The sequence below is a fragment of the Globicephala melas genome, chromosome 7 (genome assembly GCF_963455315.2).
Source record: "Globicephala melas chromosome 7, mGloMel1.2, whole genome shotgun sequence".
NCBI lineage: Eukaryota > Metazoa > Chordata > Mammalia > Artiodactyla > Delphinidae > Globicephala > Globicephala melas.
Window position 1 is genome coordinate 101,751,189 of NC_083320.1, and position 24,366 is coordinate 101,775,554.

General features: G+C 39.7%; 1 protein-coding gene across 4 annotated transcripts in view; it reads left to right on the forward strand.

Moving 5' to 3' along the window:
• The first annotated feature begins 5,672 nt into the window (after positions 1-5,672).
• INSIG2 (insulin induced gene 2) overlaps positions 5,673-24,366 on the forward strand; it is a 33,253-nt gene continuing 14,559 nt past the window's right edge. The window contains exons 1-2 of one of the 4 annotated variants that reach the window (XM_030840315.3): positions 5,673-5,946; positions 20,239-20,631. In XM_030840315.3, the coding sequence (XP_030696175.1) occupies positions 20,388-20,631 (244 nt within the window). In that variant the 5' untranslated portion in view covers positions 5,673-5,946; positions 20,239-20,387. Of the gene's footprint in view, positions 6,071-9,707; positions 9,795-20,238; positions 20,632-22,455; positions 24,299-24,366 lie in introns of those variants that run through there. The other 3 variants (XM_060302534.1, XM_060302533.2, XM_060302535.2) reach the window with 3 other exon arrangements.

Consider the following 24,366-nt stretch of genomic DNA (forward strand, 5'->3'; position numbering starts at 1 on the left):
TTGTTTCCTATGACAAATAAGTTGAAATCTCTGGATACTTGGTTAAGGTGAGTGTTACTAAAGAAACTTCTAGATGTATTAGATGTGGGCTTGGTATTTGGAAAAGACTGGAAGAACATTTAGAAGGGTTCAGTTCACAGGCATTTTGGACCCTATCGTTCTAAGACCACTTTAAACAAAACTAAAGACAGGAAGATTTTGTATTCACTGGGGTGGAGTGAATTTGGAATGCAAATTTGCCTGAACGCCAGCTTCTGGCTACATTTCCACAGGTACTTATTTCGTACCTTTGAATTTCCCACTGCTCATTTCCGCCTGTGGGTGGGGTGTGGGATTACTTCACATGGTCAAAGGTGCTGTTCTTTGGGGTCCTGCCTTTTCAATTTGAGGTCTCTGACGCCAAAAGTTCGCAGCCAAGATGTCACATTGTCTCTTGTCTGAAAAGTCTGACAAAACAGAATTTCAGTTTTTCCCAATCAGCAAATAATTTCAGGGCAAGAGTGGCTTCCTTGCTCTGCTTACTTTCCTGGGGTCCCATTTCCCCTTAGATTTTAGCCTGTTAATCCCTCTTTGTCTTTTCGGATGTTTGACGCTTTCAAGGTCCTACTTAAAATACATTCCAACAAACACTGTTTCCAGCAGGAGGCTTTTTCTTTATAACCTGGCCCACGTTAATGTGCTATATAGACTTTCTACAGGTCACCTACTCATGATTCTTGCTGAGAAACCAAACTGCCTTCTGAAATTGGCACGTCCCTCTGGAAGAGGCTGGTGCCAAGTCTGAAAGCTTAGAATGCCATAACTCAAACTTTTTCCTAAAGTAAAACTAAAACCACTGGGCTCCTCTGCATTACATAATTCTGTCTCCAACATGCTAAAAGAACCGATAAATTTTAGATGGACAAATTGGTGGATAATGATTTTGCCTCTATTTCTTGATTTTTTTTTCTTACCTTGTCAGTATTTTGAGGCACTTAAATTTACATAAATCATCTAATCAGTGCTTCCCAGTAAAACTTCATGTGATGATAGAAATGTCCTATAATCTGCTCTGTCCATCACGTGGGTTATTGCACTCTTGAGATGTGGCTAGTGTAACTGAGGACCTGAATTTTTATTTTATTTTGATTAATTTAAATAGATGCATGTGTCTAGTGCCTGCTGTATTAGACAGTACAGATTCTAAGACAAATTTCTTTCTGCTCCTTCAGGATAAACACTTGTTATATAAGAAGGCTATATAAAAATAGTTTTCTGATCACAGTCTTCTCTCCAGATCCTACGTAGTTCATGAAACCAAAATAGTAGCAACCACTATTGACATAAAACAAATAACACACACACAACAAACTTTTAATTAACCCAAAAAATATTTATTGAACTCGTATTGCAGTACAAACGAGGCACCACCCTAGGCACTGACAAGTGTGCCATATGCCCTAAGAGCCTGCTTTCTACGTAGATGATTATGGATTGATTGATGACAGAGGATTTTATAAACAGCTTTCACTGTAAAATGCAACTTCATTACTTCAACTTCCCCTAAACATATTAGAGAGGGATGTTTGACAGGATGTAAACATAGCCAACCACTAGCTCTGTGAGATGCTCCAAAGGGGGGAAAAAACAAATGTTTCATGGAACAAATTGTGTCCTGGAATATTACAGGGTCTCAAACTTCCCATATTGACAATATCTGTTTAATTTTTTCTAATCCAATGCTTACTAAATATGAGCACAGAATCCTATTTTTCTCCACAAATTCCTGTTAATATTAATTCTAAGGAATACATTTTGGGAATTGGAGAGTTATGCTAAGGAATTTTACAAGGCATAAATAAGCAAAAACTCTGGATAACCTATGATAGCTTTTTTCAAAGTAGCGTTTGCAGATCTTTAGAGGACATGAGTTCATTCTCAGTGGTCCCTAAATTTACTGGAGAATTTTTAAATGATGTGATTTTAATTACATGATAATCTTCAAATATTAATACAAGCATGTTGTGAATCATGTTGATAAACACGTTCTAGCAGAGGATTGCTCCATGATTTCTCTTAAGATTGGATTCTAATTGTCTTACATTGATTAAAAAACAACAGAGATGGATTTAAATTATCATTTGCTCTAAATGAAGGCCAAATAATGGTAGGGTAGACTGTACAAATAAAGGTTTAATAAAGAGAAGTAGTGAAAGAATTGGGCCATCACGTGATGAACAGTAATAAGAGCATGTTTTATCTCAAAATAATTCATTCTGTAGCAATTACTTCAGTCTTTATTGAAATGCTTCAGTTTCAAAAAACACCTTTCACATTACTATAATTTGAAGCTTACTTATTTTATGCTTTTGTTCATATTTATTTTGCAAATGTTTTGGTTTATAGAAGTAGGAGTTAAGCCTAAGGATCTTCTACCTAGTTTTATGTTTAGAACATTATAATTTTTGTAGGTTTGAGTAATATTGTCAAAATGATTGAAGTCAAAACTAGGGTTACATACAAATTATTTATGTGTGAAAACACTGTTGTAGGATATTTCTGTTACAGTTCCGAATGCATCATATAGCATTCTTAAATATTTAGCCAATATTTAAATTGGTTTGCATTCCATGGTTATGCATCATCTGTTAAATTTGCTGTGTGCCCAGGGAAGGTCTGGAAAGTATTAAAATCTCATCATAGATAATCATGAGTTGACTGTGTTTAATATCACTGCAGATAAAAATAGCTTTATTGAACTATTCAAATACAGCAAGGTCAGGTTTTGTGGATTTTTTTCCTCTTGATCTCTATTGTCTTTTTAAAAAACTTCCATACACAGCATACACACTATGCAAGGCATGCCTTCAACTACCACCTGGAGGTCAAGGATTCCAGATCTCTATTTCTATCCGTTTGCTCACTTGAATTCCAGATGCACATTTCCAGTACTCTATTCGACATTTTTACCTAAATGCTCAACAAGTATTTCAAACTCGTTCAACCCCAGATTCAATTCCTGTGTTCTTGTTCTAGATCAGTGGTGTTCACTTCCACTCTGTCCATCAAACTCAAAACTCTGAAGTCATCTTCCACTTCTTTCTTTTCCTCACCCTCATGTCAGTGGTCGGCAAGTCCTGCCAATTCTCTTTGAACCTCACCATTGCCTTAGTTCAGGCTTGTACCATCTCTCAGATGATGATTGCAATAGCTGCCTACGTAGATCCCCTGATGCACCAGTTACCTTCAGTGCCAATCTAGCTTAAAATAGGAAGAACATATCTGATCTCAATGACAGTCCTCAGTTGACTTGCTTCTGCCTACATGAGCTGGCCTAGCTTCATTTACTGAGACTTCTGCCTTAAAAGGCTGTGAGTTCAATGAAGGCAAGGGCTCTGTCTTGTTCATTTTTATTTCTCAGTGTTTTACAAAGTTTTTAGCATGCAACTGGTGCTACATGTCGTTGAATGTTGACAGGGCACTAGTGAGTAGCTAAAAGCACAGGTTGTAGAATCAGACAGATCTAGGTTTAATTTCTCTCCTCTGCCACTTAGTTGCCAAGTGACCCTGGGCAAATTAACTCTAAGGCAGTGATTCTCAACTCTGGCTTCATATTAGGATTACACAAGGGATTTATTAAAAGGGCCCAGGCCCCCTCTTCAGTCCAATCAAATCAGAATATATGGAGGGTGATGCTCAGGCACTAGAAATTGTCATAGATCCACAGGTGATCTTAAAATGCAGCCAGGGTGAGAATCGCTGCTCTTAGCCTTAATTTCTCATCTACTATATAGTAACTGTTTTGAAGGGGTTTTGAGCATGTGAAATGAAATGGAATTTAGCATAGTGCCTGGCACACAGTAAGTCATGAAATTAACACACAACCTCGATATGTAACCTCCTTCTCAATGGCTACCCACTAGCTGCTTTGCCTTCCTTTCAGTTTCTGGAAGGTACCAAGATTTTGCAGCTTTGGTGCCTTCACACTTGCTCTTCACCCTGCTCTTAGAAGATCTCTATCTTCAAGTCACACCTGAAGTCATACCCAGTCCCCTTTCACAGTATGGAGATGTTCATCATCTTTGTAGCACTTGTCTCAATTTGAAATTATACACTAATTTAACGATTTACTGTGTGTTTCCCCAACTGTACTGCAAACTTCACAAGGCAGAAAAGGTTTTTTCTTCCTGAGGTCCAGTGCCAAGTGCCTGGGATGTGCATGACGTTCAGGTGATAGTTGTTGAGGGATGAATGGATTAACAAATGATCCATCCTGTAATCTCAAAAAGGCAAAAATCCTTGACTTTTTGTGTCCCACAACTGTATGTATTCCTACATCAAAACACCACCAAAACTAGTACTAGAGTCTCTAGTGTTTTGGGTTCTAGGTACTGACTAGGAAAACTCCAGATGCTTTTAATTCGGGAAAGGCTTCCAAGTTCAAGGTTCTTAGAGGCTTAGTCATCAACCCTTGGACAATCATTAATGTTGGTCTAAAAATATCTCACTTCAACAAGGCAAATAAACTTTTGTGGGTGTTTGTGTTAGCTAAGTAAAAAGGTTTTTGTTTTCTAGTTTACCTTTTTTCCCACTCAGTTGGGAAACCAAACAACATGTAAGGTTAATGGAAAAAACTTTTCTGAAGTCACAGAATTAGCAAATCATTGATACTTTAGCCTATGAAGAGAACCTTAGAAATAATCTAGACCAATCCTTCATTTTACAGATGGGAACAAAAAAGCGTAGAGAAATCAATTTATTGGACATGATTATGCACTTGCTGTCACAGCGCCAGGTTTCAATCCTTCACCAGTGTTCTCTCAGCCATATTACACCAGCTTCAAAGTAACCCAAAGTTATTCTGATTTCTCAGCGTTCTTCATCAATTTATACTCTGGCATCAAGTAATTTGTGATTTTCATGTTTCCATGATAATAACAAATATCTAGTCCAAATTCATGAGTGTGACATTCAGATCTCACGTCTCAATACATCTGTCTACGCTCCAGGCTCCACCATCTATTTCATGTTTTTCCATCTCTGAGCTCCCAGAGAATGCACAGCTTCATCATATCTGTCTCGTTATCATGCATAAAAACTGTTCCCAAACTTAATCAGAAGACAGTGGCTCTCTGTATTTCTCCTGAGGACTTTGTATTCTGCCTCATACTGAAGTAGGAATGACTGCGTTGGATGGAAGAACCTTAGGAACTGGGGGCCACACAGTTCTTGCTTTTTAGGTCTTATCCCTTCTTGCAATCAGTAAATACTTAAACTAAAACAAAGGTCTCTCCAGGCTAAAATCTTCCATGAGGATTTCATTGAAGGCAATTTTGAAGTGTTTGAAAAAGCTGGCTTAGAGGAGGCAAGACCTGGATGAACAGGACTCATGTTGCTTTAAAGAGAACAATGATGTCAGGACATTTTGAAGTTATTGTCTCTTTTCTGGGTTCTTTTCTGGGTGCTCTTCTCCTTTCTTTTTAAAATTCCTCCTCCATTCAGTATAATCCACCCACATCCCTTTTTTTACTGGTACTGTGAAAATCTACACGAGACAAATTTAAAACCTTTAGGAAACATTAGAGAAAACAAGAAAGCCATACAAATACTTGCTTTGATGCATTTTGTTGCAAATTTAATTTCTCCTTCAATTTTCATTAATAAATGTACCAGTAAAAACGACGACTGCCCGGTCAGCAAACAACAGCGGATCTACCAGCCTTTCACCACTCGACAGTCCACGCCTACAGCCGGCCGCTACCCTCGCGGAGACCGGAAGTTCTTTTGCCCCGGCTCGCGGGCCCACTACCTGGCGCCGGTGGGAACCGGAAGTTGTTCTGCCCCGATCGTCCGAGCGTAACCGCGTCGGCCGCACAGGCGCAGTGGAGCTCGGGAGGAGTTGTGGGAGAGGAGGAGGAAGCGGCGGAGGGGCGTGGGGGCCGGTCCCAGAAGATGGCGGAGGCGGGGGTGAGTTGGGATTCCCCGGTGAAGCGCGGTGGACTTGGTGCTGAGGGAAGGGGCCTGAGGAAGGTGGTGGCCCTCGGGAAGAGGAACCGCTTGCGTTTTTGCAGCCTGGGAACCCTGCTGGCAAGTACGAGGAGCCAGGACCACAGATGGGGCCTGAAGGGCGAGGGGCTCTGCTTAACCTGGAGAAGGGTCGGCGAGATCCGGAAGGGGACACCTGGGTCGGGGAGAGGGTCTAGGAGAGGCCGAGGCTCCCGGTCAGTGGAAGAATGTCCGAGCGGAAAGAAGGCTGGAGGACGGCGGGAAGGGCGACCCTGGAGATCTGATGGGGTGGAGGTCGGCGGGCTGTCAAGCATAGAGCTGTCAGGACTCGGCAGGCTCGTAGCCAGGGAGACCAGACTCAGGCTTGGGAGGGGGAAGGATCCGAAAAGGTAGGTATTGTAGAATGCTTAGAATCCGCCAAAAGGTATGTTGATATTGGGTTGAGGAGTGGGACTTCGGCATTTTGGATTGGAATTGGAAACCTTTGGAGTAGGTGTATGGTAAAGACAAAGATAACTCTTTTCAGGACCTAGAAGTCGGTTGGTGATAGTTTCTTGGATTTTAGGGTTGGTCAGTGGGGATTGGCAATCTGGTAGAGGAAAGCAGTGTGGATAAAACTTAAGTGATAGTGACCCATGTCCAGTTAGCATTGGCAGAAAGTTAGTGAAGTATGGCGTTAGCTAGATAGTCTAGGGAAATATACCAGGGAGAGCTGACTATTTTGTAGAATTATTGAGAAAATGCTTCAAGAAGGAATGAATAGTCTTGACAGCTGGGGCACCGAGACTGGCCGGGATCACTATTGCAATGGAGCTGAGGATTGTGGGGGGGGGGGGCCGGGGGGGGAGACAAGCTCCTGTCTTGGGTGCAGGAGGAATGAAGGCAGTCTGGCAGAGGCTAGGTTGTATCTTCCAACTTTGGGGTTTGGCCCTGATAGGGAACCATTGAGTGAAAAATGAATGAAGGGATGCCCCCACTAATAGGGGCCCCCCAGAGAATAGCCCCGTACTCTTCCTGTTTCCTCCTTTTATTCTTTCTCTGGACATTATGTTGAGTAGTGTGTTTTGTTATAGTTCTCAGTACATACCTGATACAAAGTGATGAAGCTGTGAATCATGTACATTTATTTGGTAAAGAGGTTGATTCTTTTTAAACTGACAACTGTTGCTTTTACGTGTGGTGGACTGAAAAGGAAAGGATAAAATGCAATTTAGAAATTTAATGACAGAGCTTGTTTTCATTGTTATCAGAAAATTATTCTCAAACGATGGAGTAACCTTTTTAGGGACTGAGATTTGTCATTTAAAAGCAGTAATGGGATGCAAATGTTGCTTGCTTAATGGTTTCTGTGTTTGGGTTTTAATGTTGACAGGAAAGATGAGTTGCAGGGTCTTCAAGGCAAACATGTTTTTCTTCCTAAAAGTTTTTAGCGTCCATAGCCTATGATTCACATTTGTGTGCTTTTATTTAAGGAGAGTTTCATTGACTTAAGTGTGTTTTTCCTAACTGTAATGCTTATTCTATTTTGAGAATGCCATTCTAATTACAAGAGCATAGGATAAAAAAGATGTGAGGTAGTAATTTAATTTTATTATTTAGTAGCCTTTCTGATCTAAGCACCTGAAGAGACAGGTAATCTGAGGGAGTAAACATACTTCTGTGACTGCTCTTCCTTTAAAGAGAAATGATCTTGTATGGTTTTGGGGGTGTTGCAATTGTTAAAATACAATTGGTACTTAATCAGTTCTTAGGGAGATTTTGTTTGTATGCTTGTTTTCAAATGCCTGTTGCCTGGAAGTTGTTTCAGTGGCAAATGTAAACTTTGATTTTCATCCGCAAAGCTGAGAATCACTTATTTTATTTACCTGAAGGTAATAATAATCCATTGACAGGAAGCCATAGACTGGGAATAACGTTTTTCCAGTTTTGATGATTTGTTATTGTCTATCCAAACTATTTGAACTATTTTTCTTTTTGTTCAGTAATGTACTTTATAGAAATTGTAGGTCAGGGCTTAAGGTAGAATTTTTCATGTTCTGTGGAAGTTTCTACTTTGTCAGTTTTTGAAAAAAAAAAGTGTTATTTTGGTATTAACAGTAGTTTATCAACATGGCTTTAAAAACTGTTTCTTTTGTGGCATTTAAATTGTTTCTGTATGGTGTTTGTAGAAAAGGCAGTTGTGAAATGGGAAACACTCTGGACATGGAGTCAGAGTGCTTGGAGCTAGTCCTGGTACTACCCGGCAACAGTTTTATAATCTCAGAAAGTTACTTAACCTATTTTATTTTTGTAAAATAAAAAGATTAAGGATTAAAAACACCTGCCTACTTACTAGGATTATTGTTGAGGATCTATTGAGATATTGTCTTTTAAATGGTATCTTTATACCAGAGACTTCTTCCCTGATCAGAAAATTATTTCTTGGGTAATCTAAATTTTTCAAATATAGGTTTTTAAAAAAATTTTGAGAATCGAATTTATTGCTGTTGTAACAGTAACATTTAAAGGTATAGATACGCTCTAGGAAGATATTATCAATACATAATCAGAAAACCAAACTTGAAAACAAACAAATTAGGGATACTTATTCCAAGAGCTTTCACTTTAAAATAACCTCCTCCCCTAATGTGTGACTATTATAAACAACATGCTTTATTTAGGAACTTAGTTGTTGCATAGTAGGCGGTGAATGGTCTTGTGGAATTTTTTACCCCTTTAATGAGTCTGGCCATTTCTAGGAGTTCACTTTACATGTTTGTCGTAGCAAGACCCAGTAGTATACATTCTTGATCTTGTCACTTCACTTACCCACTTTGGGTCTCATTTGCTTTGCCAGGAAACAGATCACTGGTTCTTAACTTCTTTTGGATCATGAACTTTTTGAGTACTTGATATAAAAATGTCCAACTCCCTAACCGGAAAAATGCACATATCCACAACTTTTTTGGTTTTGTTTTACATCAGACTCACATAGCCCCTGGAAGAGATGAACTCCCATTCCCTTCCATTTCTTACATTTTAGGATACTGTGATTCTAAAGCATTTTAACTTTTATTTTTGTCTCCAGTAATTATATAGTATTGTATTATTATGTAGTCACAAAATTAGCTTTTTGGACTTAAAAAATAGCTTAAAAAATCTTATTCAGGTAAACATGAAACAATTGTTGTGTTATTTTTCAAGACAACTTTTGGGGTGAAGTAAGAAACTATAAACAAGCACTTTCAGAAAGGTTGAGTAAACAGCTGTGGCAGAATTACATAAATAAACATTGTAGAAAGTCTCTAGCAGCCTGGAAGTAGAATGGGGAAAGAGTCTAGCAATCAGTGTCTCTCAGTGGGAGAACATTGCGTCTCTGTGGGAATTTGGAAACATGTAAGGCCATGTTTGGTTATCTCAGAGTGGGGAGGGGGCGTGCACTGGTATTTAGTGAGCACGAGCCAGGGCTGCTAAATGTTTTTCAATGCTTAGGGCAGTTCCAAACAACAAGAAATTGCCCTGCCCAAAATGCCAGTGCCCTTTGACAAACACTGGTGAGTGATGTGAGATGGGACCTACCACACCAGAATAGCTTTTTAAAACGGAAGCTGTTTTGTTCTTTTAAAAATATTATTCAACATAAAATTCCCTTTTGGAAAAATTCACAGACAGAAACAATTTACTAGATATACTAGAGCAATTTGGGTTACTTAAAATGTGTATTTACTCTTTGTCCTCTAGTAGCTGTTTTAGTAGCAGAAAGCGGGAGGTATTGTTGTGTCTGCTGAAGTTTGGGAAATGAGGAGTCAACTCTTGGTCTAATACTGTATGTAAGTTGGCCATATGATTTTTTTCTTTAATACATATTTTTACTCCTGGATCTAGTACTTTTAAAGAAAATTTATTTGTTTGTACATTTATTCTTATGGTCTTTCTGGTTGGACATTAATTTACATTAGTACCTTGAGAATATTTACAGTTAAGATTGTTTTCCAGTGTCTGTCCATCTTTTCAGTAACCAAATCCCCTTCTATAGGGGATGCCAAAAAAGAAGTCTAAGGAGTTGGGCTGGAATGGGACTCAAGTTTTAGAGGAAAGAGGATGGGTTTTGGCATCAGTCAGATGTAAGGTACAATTCCATTTCTAATACTGCATGTCATGTGACCATAGGCAAGTTGTTAAGTGTCTTTGACTTTATATCTTCATGTGTAAAATGTGGATGATAATACCTACCTTTAGCATTATTTTGAAGATTAGAGTTACTATATGCCTGGCATGGAGTAGGCCCTCCATAAATGGGTGCTGTATCGTGATGATAATGATGATGATGAATTCTGTAGCTACTGAACACTGTAGAACACATGACATGCTGACATGCTGGATACCACAGCAAGGAATAGTCTGCAAGACCAGGTCAAGGGGAGATGTTTTCTAGGATTTTCAGTAGGTGTTTAGAATATATTTTCCTATGAATCAGCTATAATATGTACTGTTTTCTCAAGACTGCTAAGCTATAGAGCTCAGTGATGTTGTACAGTAAGTAGGTTTGTGAGCTTGAGGATAAAATTCCCCCCTTGGGTGTTGGGCACAGAGCTTTGAGTGTGGTAGAGGCACAGTAAAAAAAAGTCTATTGTTTCTGTTTATAACGTGGAACTGATAGGCTGTGAAAGTTACTAGTGCTTACAGATGTTCTCATTTTCATACTGATTATTTCTAAACTCAACACCCCCACCCCTCCCTCCAGTTTACACATGGGTTTTGTTCCCAAAATTCATTTATAAGGTAGTTTGAAACTTGGAAGCTTACAGGACATATATTTTAAAGATGATTAAGTGCTAGGTTAGGTTCACCTTCCAAAAGCCCTGCTTAGGAGAGACCTTCAAGATGGTGGAGGAGTAAGACGTGGAGATCACCTTCCTCCCCACAGATACATCAGAAATACATCTACATGTGGAACAACTCCTACAGAACACCTACTGAATGCTGGCAGAAGACCTCAGACTTCCCAAAAGGCAAGAAACTCCCCATGGACCTGGGTAGGGCAAAAGAAAAAAGAAAATATAGAGACAAAATAATGGGGACAGGACCTGCACCTCTGGGAGGGAGCTGTGAAGGAGGAAATGTTTCCACACACTAGGAAGCCCCTTCACTGGCGGAGATGGGCGGTGGGCGAGGGGGGAGAGCTTTGGAGCACCGAGGAGAGCGCAGCAACAGGGGTGTGGAGGGCAAAGTGGAGAGATTCTCGCACAGAGGATCGGTGCCGACCAGCACTCACCAGCCCGACAGGCTTGTCTGCTCAACCGCCGGGGCGAGCGGGGGCTGGGAGCTGAGGCTCCGGTTTCGGGTTTCGGAGGTCAGAACCCAGGGAGAGGACTGGAGTTGGTTGCGTGAACACAGTCTGAAGGGGGCTAGTGTGCACAGCTAGCCAGGAGGGAGTCTGGGAAAAGGTCTGGACCTGCCTAAGAGGCAAGAGACCGTTGTTTCAGGGTGAGTGAGGAGAGGGGATTCAGAGCACTGCCTAAATGAGTTCCAGAGATGGGCGCGAGCCGTGGCTGTCAGCACGGACCCCAGAGACGGGCATGAAACGCTAAGGCTGCTGCTGCCGCCACCAAGAAGCCTGTGTGTGAGCACAGGTCACTATCCACACCTCCCCTCCTGGGAGCCTGTGCAGCCTGCCACTGCCAGGGTCCTGGGACCCAGCGACAACTTCCCCGGGAGAACACACAGCACAGGTCAGGCTGTTGCAGTGTCATGCTGGCCTCTGCCGCCACAGGCTCGGCCCACATTCCATACGCCTCTCTGCCCCACCGGCCTGAGTGAGCCAGAGCCCCCTAATCAGCTGCTATTTTAACCCGTCCTTTCTGAGCAAAGAACAGACGCCCTCAGGAGACCTACATGCAGAGGAGGGGCCAAATCCAAAGCTGAACCCCAGGAGCTGTGCAAACAAAGAAGAGAAAGGGAAATTTCTCCGTGCAACCTCAGGAGCAGTGGATTTAATCTCCACAATCAACTTGATGTACCTGCATCTGTGGAGTACCTGAATAGACAACGAATCATCCCAAAATTGAGGTGGTGGATTTTGGGATCATCTGTAGGCTTGGGGTTTGTTTTCTGCATCTAATTTGTTTCTGGTTTTATGTTTATCTTGTTTAGTATTTAGAGTTTATGGTCATTGGTAGATTTGTTTATTGATTTGGTTGCTCTGTTCCATTTTTTTTTTTTACATAGAGATATATGTATATTTTTTTCCTGTTTCTCTTTTTGTGAGTGTGTATGTGTATGCTTCTTTGTGTGATTTTGTCTGTATAGCTTTGCTTTTACCATTTGTCCTAGGGTTCTGTCTGTCTGCTTTTTTTTTTGGATAGTTTTGAGCACTTGTTATCATTGGTGGATCTTTTTGGTTTGGTTGCTCTCTTCTTTCTTTCTTTTTTTTTCTTACTTTTAATTTTTTTTATTTTTAATAATTTAAAAAACAGTTTTATTTTTATAACTTTATTTTATTTTATTTTAGTATTATTTTTTCTTTCTTTTTATTTGTCTCCCTTTTCTTCTGAGCCATGTGGCTGACAGGGTCTTGGTGCTCCGGCCAGGTGTCAGGCCTGTGCCTCTGAGGTGGGAGAGCCGAGTTCAGGACATTGGTCTATCAGAGACCTCCCGGCTCTACGTAATATCAAACAGAGAAAGCTCTCCCAGAGATCTCCATCTCAATCCTAAGACCCAGCTCCACTCAACGACTAACAAGCTATAGTGCTGGACAGCCTATGCCAAGCAACTAGCAAGACAGGAACACAACCCCACCCATTAGCAGAGAGGCTGCCTAAAATCATTGTAAGGTCACAGACACCCCAAAACACACTACTGGATGCGGTCCTGCCCACCAGAAAGACAAGATCCAGATCGCCTCATCCACCAGGACACAGATACCAATCCCCTCCACCCGGAAGCCTACACAACCCACTGAACTAACCTTACCCACTGGGGGCAGACACCAAAAACAACAGGAACTATGAATCTGCAGCCTATGAAAAGGAGACCCCAAACACACTAAGTTAAGCAAAATGAGAAGACAGAGGAATACGCAGCAGATGAAGGAGCAAGGTAAAAACCCACCAGACCAAACAAATGAAGAGGAAATAGGAAGTCTAACTGAAAAGGAATTCATAGTAATGATAGTAAAGATGATCCAAAATCTTGGAAATAGAATGGAGAAGATACAAGAAACATTTAACAAGGACCTAGAAGAACTAAAGAACAAACAATGATGAACAACACAATAAATGAAATTAAATATTCTCTAAAAGGAAACAATAGCAGAATAACTGAGGTAGAAGAACAGAGAAGTGACCTGGAAGAAAAAATAGTGCAAATAACTACTGCAGAGCAGAATAAAGAAAAAAGAATGAAAAGGATTGAAGACAGTCTCAGAGACCTCTGGGACACTAAACGCACCAACATTCGAATTATAGGGGTCCCTCGCAGTTCTGCCCACCAGAAAGACAAGATCCAACCTCATCCACCAGAATACAGGCACCAGTCCCCTCCACCAGGAAGCCTACACAATCCACTGAACCAACCTTAGCCACTGGGGGCAGACGTCAAAAACAACAGGAACGACGAATCTGCAGCCTATGAAAAGGAGACCCCCAACACAGTAAGTTAAGCAAAATGAGAAGACAGAGAAACATGCAGCAGATGAAGGAGCAAGGTAAAAACCCACCAGACCAAAAAAATGAAGAGGAAATAGGCAGTCTACCAGAAAAAGAATTCAGAGTAATGATAGTAAAGATGATCCAAAATCTTGGAAATAGAATGGACAAAATACAGGAAACTTTTAAAAAGGACCTAGAAGAACTAAAGAGCAAACAAACACTGATGAGCAACACAATAAATGAAATTTAAAATTCTCTAGAAGGAATCAGTAGCAGAATAACTGAGGCTGAAGAACGGATAAGTGACCTGGAAGATAAAGTAGTGGAAATAACTACCACAGAGCAGAATAAAAAAAAAAAAGAATGAAAAGAATGGAGGACAGTCTCAGAGACCTCTGGGACAACATTAAATGCACCAACATTCGAGTTACAGGGGTCCCAGAAGAAGAAGAGAAAAAGAAAGGGACTGAGAAAATATTTGAAGAGATTATAGTTGAAAACTTCCCTAATATGGGAAAGAAATAGTCAAGTCCAGGAAGCTCAGAGAGTCCCATACAGGATAAATCCAAGGGAAACACACCAAGACACATATTAATCAAGCTATCAGCAATTAAATACAAAGAAAACATATTAAAAGCAGCAAGGGCAAAGCAAAAAGTAACATACAAGGGAATCCCATAAGGTTAACAACTGATCTTTCAGCAGAAACTCTGCAAGCCACAAGGAAGTGGCAGCACATATTTAAAGTGATGAAAGGGGAAAACCTACAACCAAGATTAGTCTACCCAGAGAGATCTCATTCAGATTCGACAGAGAAATTAAAATCTTTACAGGCAAGCAAAAGCTAAGAAAATTCAGCACCACCAAACCAGCTTTACAACAAATGCTAAAGGAACTTCTCTAGGCAGGAAACACAAGGGAAGGAAAAGACCTACAATAACAAACTCAAACAATTAAGAATATGGTAAAGGAAAATACATATTGATAACCACCTTAAATGTAAATGGATTAAATGCTCCAACCAAAAGACATAGACTAGCTGAATGGATCCAAAAACAAGACCTATGTTGTCTACAAGAGACCCACTTCAGACCTAGGGACACATACAGACTGAAAGTGAGGGGATGGAAAAAGATATTCCATGCAAATGGAAATCAAAAGAAAGCTGCAGTAGCAATTCTCATATGAGACAAAATAGACTTTAAAACAAAGACTATTACAAGAGACACAGAAGGACAGTACATAATGATCAAGGCATCAATACAAGAAGAAGATATAACAATTGTAAATATTTATGCACCCAACATAGGAGCACCTCAATACTCAAGGCAAATGCTAACAGACATAAAAAGGGGAAATTGACAGTAACACAATCATAGTAGGGGACTTTAACACCCCAATTTCACCAGTGGACAGATCACCCAAAATGAAAATCAATAAGGAAACACAAGCTTTAAATGATATATTAAACAAGATGGACTTAATTGATATTTATAAGACATTCTATCCAAAAAAAACAGAATACACTTTCTTCTCAAGTGCTCATGGAACATTCTCCAGGATAGATCATATCTTGGGTCACAAATCAAGCCTTGGTAAATTTAAGAAAATTGAAATCACATCAAGTATCTTTTCCGACCACAACGCTATGAGACTAGGTATCAATTGCAGGAAAAATTCTGTAAAAAATACCAACACATGGAGGCTAAACAATACACTACTAAATAATCAAGAGATCACTGAAGAAATCAAAAAGGAAATTAAAAAATACCTAGAAACAAATGACAATGAAAACACGATGAGCTAAAACCTATGGGAAGCAGCAAAAGCAGTTCTAAGAGGGAAGTTTATAGCAATACAATCCTACCTCTAGAAACAAGAAACATCTCAAATAAACAACCTAACCTTACACCTAAAGCAATTAGAGAAAGAAGAACAAAAAAACCCAAAAGTTAGCAGAAGGAAAGAAATCATAAAGACCAGATCAGAAATAAGTGAAAAAGAAATGAAGAAACAATAGCAAAGATCAGTAAAACTAAAAACTGGTTCTTTGAGAAGGTAGACAAAATTGACAGACCATTAGCCAGACTCATCAAGAAAAAAAGGGAGAAGACTCAAATCAATAGAATTAGAAATGAAAAAGGAGAGGTAACAGCTGACACTGCAGAAATACAAAGGATCATGAGAGATTACTACAAGCAACTGTATGCTAATAAAATGGACAGCCTGGAAGAAATGGACACATTCTAAGAAAAGCACAACCTTCCCAGACTGAACCAGGAAGAAATAGGAAATATACACAGACCAATCACAAGCACTGAAATTGAGACTGTGATTAAAAATCTCCCAACAAACAAAAGCCCAGGACCAGATGGCTTCACAGGTGAATTCTATCAAACATTTAGAGAAGAGCTAACACCTGTCCTCAAACTCTTCCAAAATATAGCAGAGGGAGGAACACTCTCAAACTCATTCTATGAGGCCATCGTCACCCTGATACCAAAATCAAAGATGTCACAAGAAAGAAAACTACAGGCCAATGTCACTGATGAACATAGATCCAAAAATTCTCAACAAGATGCTAGCAAACAGAATCCAGTAGCACATGAAAAGGATCATACAGCATGATCAAGTGGGGTTTACCCCAGGAATGCAAGGGTTCTTCAATATATGCAAACTATCAGTGTGATAAACCATATTAACAAATTGAAGGAGAAAAACCATACGATCCTCTCAATAGAGGCAGAAAAACCTTTGGACAAAATTCAACACCCATTTATGATAAAACCCTCCAGAAAGCAGGCATAGAGGGAACTTACCTCAACATAATAAAGGTCATATATGACAAATCCACAGCCAACATCGTTGTCAATGGTGAAAAACTGAAACCATTTCCTCTAAGATCAGGAACAAGATAAGGTTGTCCACTCTCACCACTCTTATTCAACATAGTTTTGGAAGTTTTAGCCACAGCAATCAGAGAAGAAAAAGAAGTAAAAGGAATCCAACTTGGAAAAGAAGAAGTAAAGCTGACACTGTTCCCAGATAACATGATACTATACATAGAGAATCCTAAAGATGCTACCAGAAAATTAGTAGAGCTAATCAATGAATTTGGTAGAGTAGCAGGCTACAAAATTAATGCACAGAAATCTCTTGCATTCCTATGCACTAATGATGAAAAATCTGAAGAGAAATTAAGGAAACACTCCCATTTACCACTGCAACAAAAAGAATAGAATACATAGGAGTACACCTACCTAAGGAGACAAAGACCTGCATGCAGAAAACTATAAGACACTGATGAAAGAAATTAAAGTTGATAGAAATAGATGGAGAGATACACCATGTTCTTGGATTGGAAGAATCACACTGTGAAAATGACTATACTACCCAACACAATCTACAGATTCAGTGCAATCCTTATCAAACTACCAATGGCATTTTTCACAGAACTAGAACGAATTTCACAATTTGTATGGAAACACAGAAGACCCTGAGTAGCCAAAGCAATCTTGAGAAAGAAAAACGGAGCTGGAAGAATCAAGCTCCTGGACTTCAGACTATAATACAAAGCTACAGTAATCAAGACAGTATGGTACTGACACAAAAATAGAAATACAGATCAATGAAACAGTATAGGAAGCCCAGAGATAAACCCACACACATATGGTCACCTTATTTTTGATAAAGGAGGCAAGAATATACAATGGAGAAAAGACAGGCTCTTCAAGAAGTGGTGCTGGGAAAACCGGACAGGTACATGTAAAAGAATGAAATTAGAACACTCCCTAACACTATATACAAAAATAAACTCCAGATGGATTAAAGACCTAAATGTAAGGCCAGCCACTATAATACTGTTACAGGAAAACATAGGCAGAACACTCTATGACATAAATCACAGCAAGATCTTTTTGACCCACGTCCTAGAGAAATGAAAATAAAAACAAAAATAAACAAATGGGACCTAATGAAACTTAAAAGCTTTTGCACAGCAAAGGAAAGCATAAACAAAATGAAAAGACCACCCTCAGAATGAGAGAAGGTATTTGCAAATGAAGCAACTGACAAAGGATTAATCTCCAAAATTTACAAGCAGCTCATGCAGCTCAATATCAAAAAAACAAACAACCCAATCCAAAAATGGGCAGAAGACCTAAATATACATTTCTCCCAAGAAGATATACAGATCGCCAACAAACACATGAAAGGATGCTCAGCATCATTAATCATTAGAGAAATGCAAATCAAAACTAAAATGAGGTATCACCTCACACCAGTCAGAATGGCCATCATCAAAAAATCTACAAACAATAAATGCTGGAGAGGCTGTGGAGAAAAGGGAACCCTGTTGCACTGCTGGTGGGAATGTAAATTGATACAGCCACTATGGAGAACAGTATGGAGGTTCCTTAAAAAACTAAAAATAGATCTACCATACGACCCAGCAATCCCACTACTGGGCATATATCCTGAGAAAACCATAATTCAAAAAGAGTCATGTACCACAATGTTCATTGCAGCACTGTTTACAATAGCAGGACGTGGAAGCAACCTAAGTGTCCATCGACAGATGAATGGATAAAGAAGATGTGGCACATATATACAATGGAATATTACTCAGCCATAAAAAGATACGAAATTGAATTATTTGTAGTGAGGTGGATGGACCTGGAGTCTGTCGTACAGAGTGAAGTAAGTCAGAACGAGAAAAATAAAATACCATAGGCTAACCCATATATATGGAATCTAAAAAAATAAATAAATAAACGTTCTGAAGAACGTATGGGCAGGACAGGAATAAAGATGCAGATGTAGGGAATGGACATGAGGACATGGGGAATGGGAAGGGTAAGCTGGGACGAAGTGAGAGAGTGGTATGGACATATGTACACTACCAAATGTAAAATAGGTAGTGGGAAGCAGCCGCATAGCACAGTGAGATCATCTCGGTGCTTTGTGACCACCTAGAGGGGTGGGTTAGGGAGGGTGGGAGGGAGGAGATATGGGGATATATGTATATGTATAGATGATTCACTTTGTTACAAAGCAGAAACTAACACAGCATCGTAAAGCAATTATACTCCAATAAAGATGTTAAAAAAAAAAAAAAGGCCTGCTTAACCCAATATACTTTGATTCAAAAGGAGTTAACCTAATTTAATGAAACAAATATGAATATGTAGAGCTCCTACTATGAGCTAGGCACGTACCTGTCTGGGTATGTAGGCACAGCAAAAACTTGATAGTGAATAAGACCTACATAGAAATTTTATAATCTGTAAAGCAACTATACATATCATCATAAGGTACCTCTAAGAAGTGCCATAGTAAAGGTTTAAATAAAATACTTAGAGATTCAAAGGAAATATCCCAAGGTATACTGTTAGGTGGGATAATGGTAAGTTATGAAAATAGTCTGTATACTTTCCCACTTCAAAAAAAGTATTCATAGAAAAAGAATTTAGGGCAACATGTAACAATTTGGGAGGCTGAACATAATGGTATGAATGAGGGCTTTGGAGCCAGACAGACTGCATGGATTTGAGTCCCAGCTTGCCCTCTTACTAAGGCTGGAAACTTGGTTGAGTGACTTAACCTTTCTTTGCTTTTACACCTCACCTGTAAAATGGACATAATTGCACTTACCTGTTAGGGTTATTGCGAGAGTTAAAAGGACAGCTCCTAGATAGCCTCAAATGTTACTTGTCTTAAACATATACAAAGGAAAGTTCACGTTGGTTTAGAGGGGTGAGTGAATACCTAGAGTGACTGTACTTGCAAAGTTCTAGGTTTTAGCCATGTGGATCAAACTTCTTAGCATCTAGCCAAGAGGTTATTCGTTATTTTCTTAGCTCACTTTCTTCTGCTTCCTACTGCAGCTTTCTCATAATAGCTCCCATGATTGCAACAAGGGCAGACTGGGTCAAGGCAGGGGTGGGACACAACTTGGGCCCTGGTGACAGCGGGTCAGGTCTGGTTTCTGTGCTTGGTGTATGTGTGAGTGAGTGGGTGGTCGTCTGTTTTTTTGTAAGATACTTTTGTGCAGAAATTCACATATATCAACATTAAACATCAAAAGAGATCATTTTATTCCCCTATGGAGATGGTCCTCACGAGCAAGTCACATTTTATTCAGAGCAATGTAACATTTTCAGTCAGAATATGTTGATTTTCTGTAAAGTAGAAATTTATTTATTTTCTGTAAAGTGTAAAAATTTCTACCTAAATCTCCAAGCCCATCAGTTACTTGGGCTTGGAGATTTGGGTAGAAGAAACAGAAACCTGATTTTGATCTTCCAGTTTCTAGTAGAAGTGTCTCAGATAACCCGTCCTGCTTTTTTCACTGATGTGGGGCTAGCTGTTTTTACTATTATTCTAACCTTTTAGTCTCTTAGCTCACTAATTCTGTCCTAGTAAATATAGATTTAGCACTTTATTTTTTATTACATCATTCATATAAAATGCTTTTTAAATGTCTTCTTATTCAGTAAATAATTTAAATAAATATATAAGCTTGTCAATTCATTATTTGGCCTTTAAAATGAATTAGTATTGAAATCAGGAAAATTGTATAGTCATTAATTAGACATATTGATTTCTTTTTTCTTATCTCTTGCAGGATTTCTGGTAGGTCCTATTTTAGGACGAGATGCAATATTGTTGAAACGCCAATCTGCTTTGGTTCAGGCAGTTGGCTTTTCAGCTGAGAAGCCATTTCTTCTTCCTCTTTTTAAAATTTTTTTGCTGACTTACTGAACTTATGAAACCATGGCGGAAGGAGAGACACAGTCACCTGGGCCCAAAAAGTGTGGTCCCTATATCTCATCTGTCACTAGCCGAACTGTGAACTTGATGATTCGAGGAGTAGTGCTGTTTTTTATTGGAGTATTTCTTGCATTAGTGTTAAATTTACTTCAGATTCAGAGAAATGTGACGCTCTTTCCACCTGATGTGATTGCAAGCATCTTTTCTTCAGCATGGTGGGTACCGCCATGCTGTGGCACAGCTTCAGGTACGTGAAGGCCATGTCTGTAACACTTAGAAAGGAATTAGGGTAAATGAGTGTCAATATTGTCTGGGCAATACTTTAAAAAAATTAGCTTTATTGAGGTGTAATTTAAATAGAGTGCAATAGGGCTTCCCTGGTGGCGCAGTGGTTGAGAGTCCGCCTGCCGATGCGGGGGACGCGGGTTCATGCCCCAGTCCGGGAAGATCCCACATGCCGCGGAGCGGCTGGGCCCGTGAGCCATGGCCGCTGAGTCTGCGCATCCGGAGTCTGTGCTCCGCAACGGGGGAGGCCACAGCAGTGAGAGGCCCGCGTACCGCAAAAAAAAAAAAAAAAAAATAGAGTGCAATAGACCTGTTTTAAATGAACAGTTTGATGAGTTTAGACAAATACATAGAAGTCATGTAACTACCACCACAATCCAGGTATAGAACATTTCTATTACCCCCTAAATTCTCCTGTGCCTTTTTGCAGCCTACCCCCAGCCTCAGGCTGTCACTGGATTATTTTTGCCTGTTCTAGAATGTGATATAAATGGAATCATAGAGTTTGTACTCTTTTGTGTCTGATTTCTATCTGACTGACCCATATGACTTTTAAAAATTCAATCCTAAAAACAATCTTGATTCTCTTAGGGATGAGGCTTTTAACCTCTTAATTTTGTTCTTTCGTCAATCCATCTCATATAAACTTATTTTAAGTTATTTTGTTGATCATCATCACTGTTTAGTTTTAAGGTTTTGACATGTATGTTATCCTCTGGTTTTTGAAGTAGATAAAAACTTGAAAGATGATGACAGTCGACCCTTGAACAACATAAGGTGGAATTTATGTGTGGATGTTTTTCAATAAATACGTACTACACAGTCCGAGGTTGGTTGAATCTGTGGATGTGGAACTGTGGATACAGAGGGCTGACTGTAAAGTTATATTCAGATATTTGATTGTATGGAGGGTTGGTGCCCCTAACCCTCATGTTGTTCAAAGGTTGACTATAGTTTTATTCAAGTTTAAAGCTTCATGTTGTTATTTTTTACATTTTTGCATATGCTTTTTTTCTTGGCATCTTGTTTTTAGATATACATTCAGAATAATAGATTCTTAAAGAGATCAGTAAGGTAGATTCTCTTTGCTTAAACTCATTATTATCCTATTTAGATATTGTTTTTGGTGGACGGTGTGTATTGGATAAAGTGGAGCATTTCAGAATGCTGTATTGATGATGCGCTTCCATGATGGATAGCTCTTCAGCTTTTTCTAATGAGACCAATAGACTGATACTATTTTATATAATAAAGTAATAGAAGGAAGCCATAATCACGTGGTAGAAGATAATTCTGATTGAGAGAGAAAAGCGCTTTTACGAATGTCCATTTGGTGTCTCACACCTAATATACATAACTACCTTGCAATATAATGTAGATCCTCCTTGATTTCCGTCCTAGAGCTAGAGGGCCAACAGTGAGGAGTTAGGTGTGAGACATTTTAAAATAACCTTGGGAAACTTACTGGACAATTACATAATCCCATTGTGTGGATTGAAGGGCATTTTGGTGGTAAGGTTTCAGCATGGTTTATATATTGATGTCTCACTATTACAACATTCCCATTAAAAGAGAACTTGTAAAGGTGATGATTCTTAGTTTCCCCAGATCTGTTGTTATTCTCTGAGAGAACAGGCAACATAGTCCAAACAGACAAAGCATAAATTACGTTTTATTATTCTCTGTTGTGTCTACCAGTCCTCATGTATTTTCCTTTCTTTCACTTAAGTTCAGAAGAAAAAAAGTTTTCCCAATGACTTTTTCTACTTCTTTGTTTCTTTTCTCCTATGGTAGAGCTGCTGTCTCGCTACTAATAGAAGCTTTTCAGGACTTGGAAGAACATGTCTTTTCAGAATAGACAAAAGGAAGGTCAAGGGAGGGAAATGATTGCTTATTGAATGTCTACTGATGTTCTGGGCATATCCCTTAACCCCAGGGATCTGTAGGGCAACGTTGGGAGTGAGATGTTTGCATTGTGCCTATTTTGGGGGGTTGAGGAAACAGATAAGGAGAGGATATCAATGAGTCCAGGGTTCCAGAGCCAAGGAATGGCATGGCTAGGTGAAACATCACATGCTGGGGAAGGGGGCAGAGGGAGCCACTCATCCTTCCCTCTATTGGGTATCTCTTTTGAACCTTCCAGACTAAGTGCCAGGCTTGGATGGAGTGCAGTGGCCTGTGCTACACATTCTGGGCTAGGGCAGGAGAACTTGGCTGAGGTTTCATTCTACCTCTGTTATGGAGAGGAACAGGGGTTACATCTCTGCCTGTGATATGGGCGCTTTTGCCACAAACTCACATTTAGGAAGGAAAACTTGTAATGTTAATGCTACATTTTAGTCACTTTGTCCCTACTTTCCTGCCTTCTCCCAGCCGCTAGGCTTGTCACACTTACAAACCTAACCTCATATCATTCCATGTGGAGGATTTGCATTTACGTTTCTTGCTTAAGTGTTTCTTCTGAAAGCAGTGCATTCTATGAGGTGCCCAGCAAATGAAAGGAGAGAGGCCTTGGGGAATTGAGATTCCAGTTAACGCTGCTGTTGATGTTGGGTAGGTCATGGTGTTTAGTAGGTGGGGGGTGAGGATACCAGGTTTGTGGAAGTTGCCAAAGATGGAAAATGGACTCTTGTAATCGCTGCCCCCTCCAATTTTAGGGAAAATATTAAAGAAAAAAAGTAAATGCTGTAAGAAACAGTGTGTACAGTTTGCGTTGTGTATATGGTATGTATATGTTTTTGTGTATATGTGTTGTGCATTTTCAAAGCTCTTATCATGTTAAATCAGAAAAACTGATAATTGTCCTTTGATTTTCCTGTCCAATTAATATTCGTAGACTGAGCAGCTGCCTTCTGGAGGGTCTCCAGAATCACCACTTTCTACTTGTAAACCCAGTGCTGGAAAATTTGCTAGTGGTGCTTCTGGAGGGACAACTAGTAGAGGACTCTGATAAACTCCTTTTGATCCCATTTTCCTTTTCCTGGTTCTCTGTTTTTAGTTTAATAATGTTTGGTGTTTCAAGTTGGTTAACTTCTTTACGTGTGCAGTGCATTGGAATTGGAGTTAAGAACCTCTTGAATGTGATTGAGAGCTACAAAGGAATCTCTCTGAGGAATAAATAGGAGAAAAAAGATTGTGTGGATAAAATAACCGGAGAAGTTGACTAACAAATCACGAGTCAAGTTAATATCTAATTTAAAAATGAAAACAAACAGATCTTTTCTGTTGAGTCATGCAGTCAGTCACCCAATTCCTGGAGAGTCTTAGAAGGCTCCTCCCTTTGTCTCTCACTGCCCACATCTGGTTTCCAAGTTTTACATCTCTCCCTTGTCTCTTTCTTGGTCTAGGCCCTCAACCGCTCTGCTTGGAATTTTCAGTCTTTTCTTTTTCTGCCTCTGATTTTGTCCCCCCTGCACCCCAAGTCCCTTCTCTCCTGTCCTGTGTTGTACACTCACTGCTGGAAGAACGATTGGCCCTCTCTCTGGCACAAGTGTGATGGTGTTATTTTCCCAGTGACTGTGGGGCAAGTCTCTGTGATATGGCCCCCGCCAACTTGTATCCTTCTCAGACTCTTTCTGGACCCGAAACTCCCTTTCCGCCTAAAGTTTCCAGTTTCCAGATGATACCAGGTATTTTCTGTTGTCTGTGCTTTTCCTCAAATGCTTTCCTTTGATTAGAAAGCCCTTTCCAGACCACT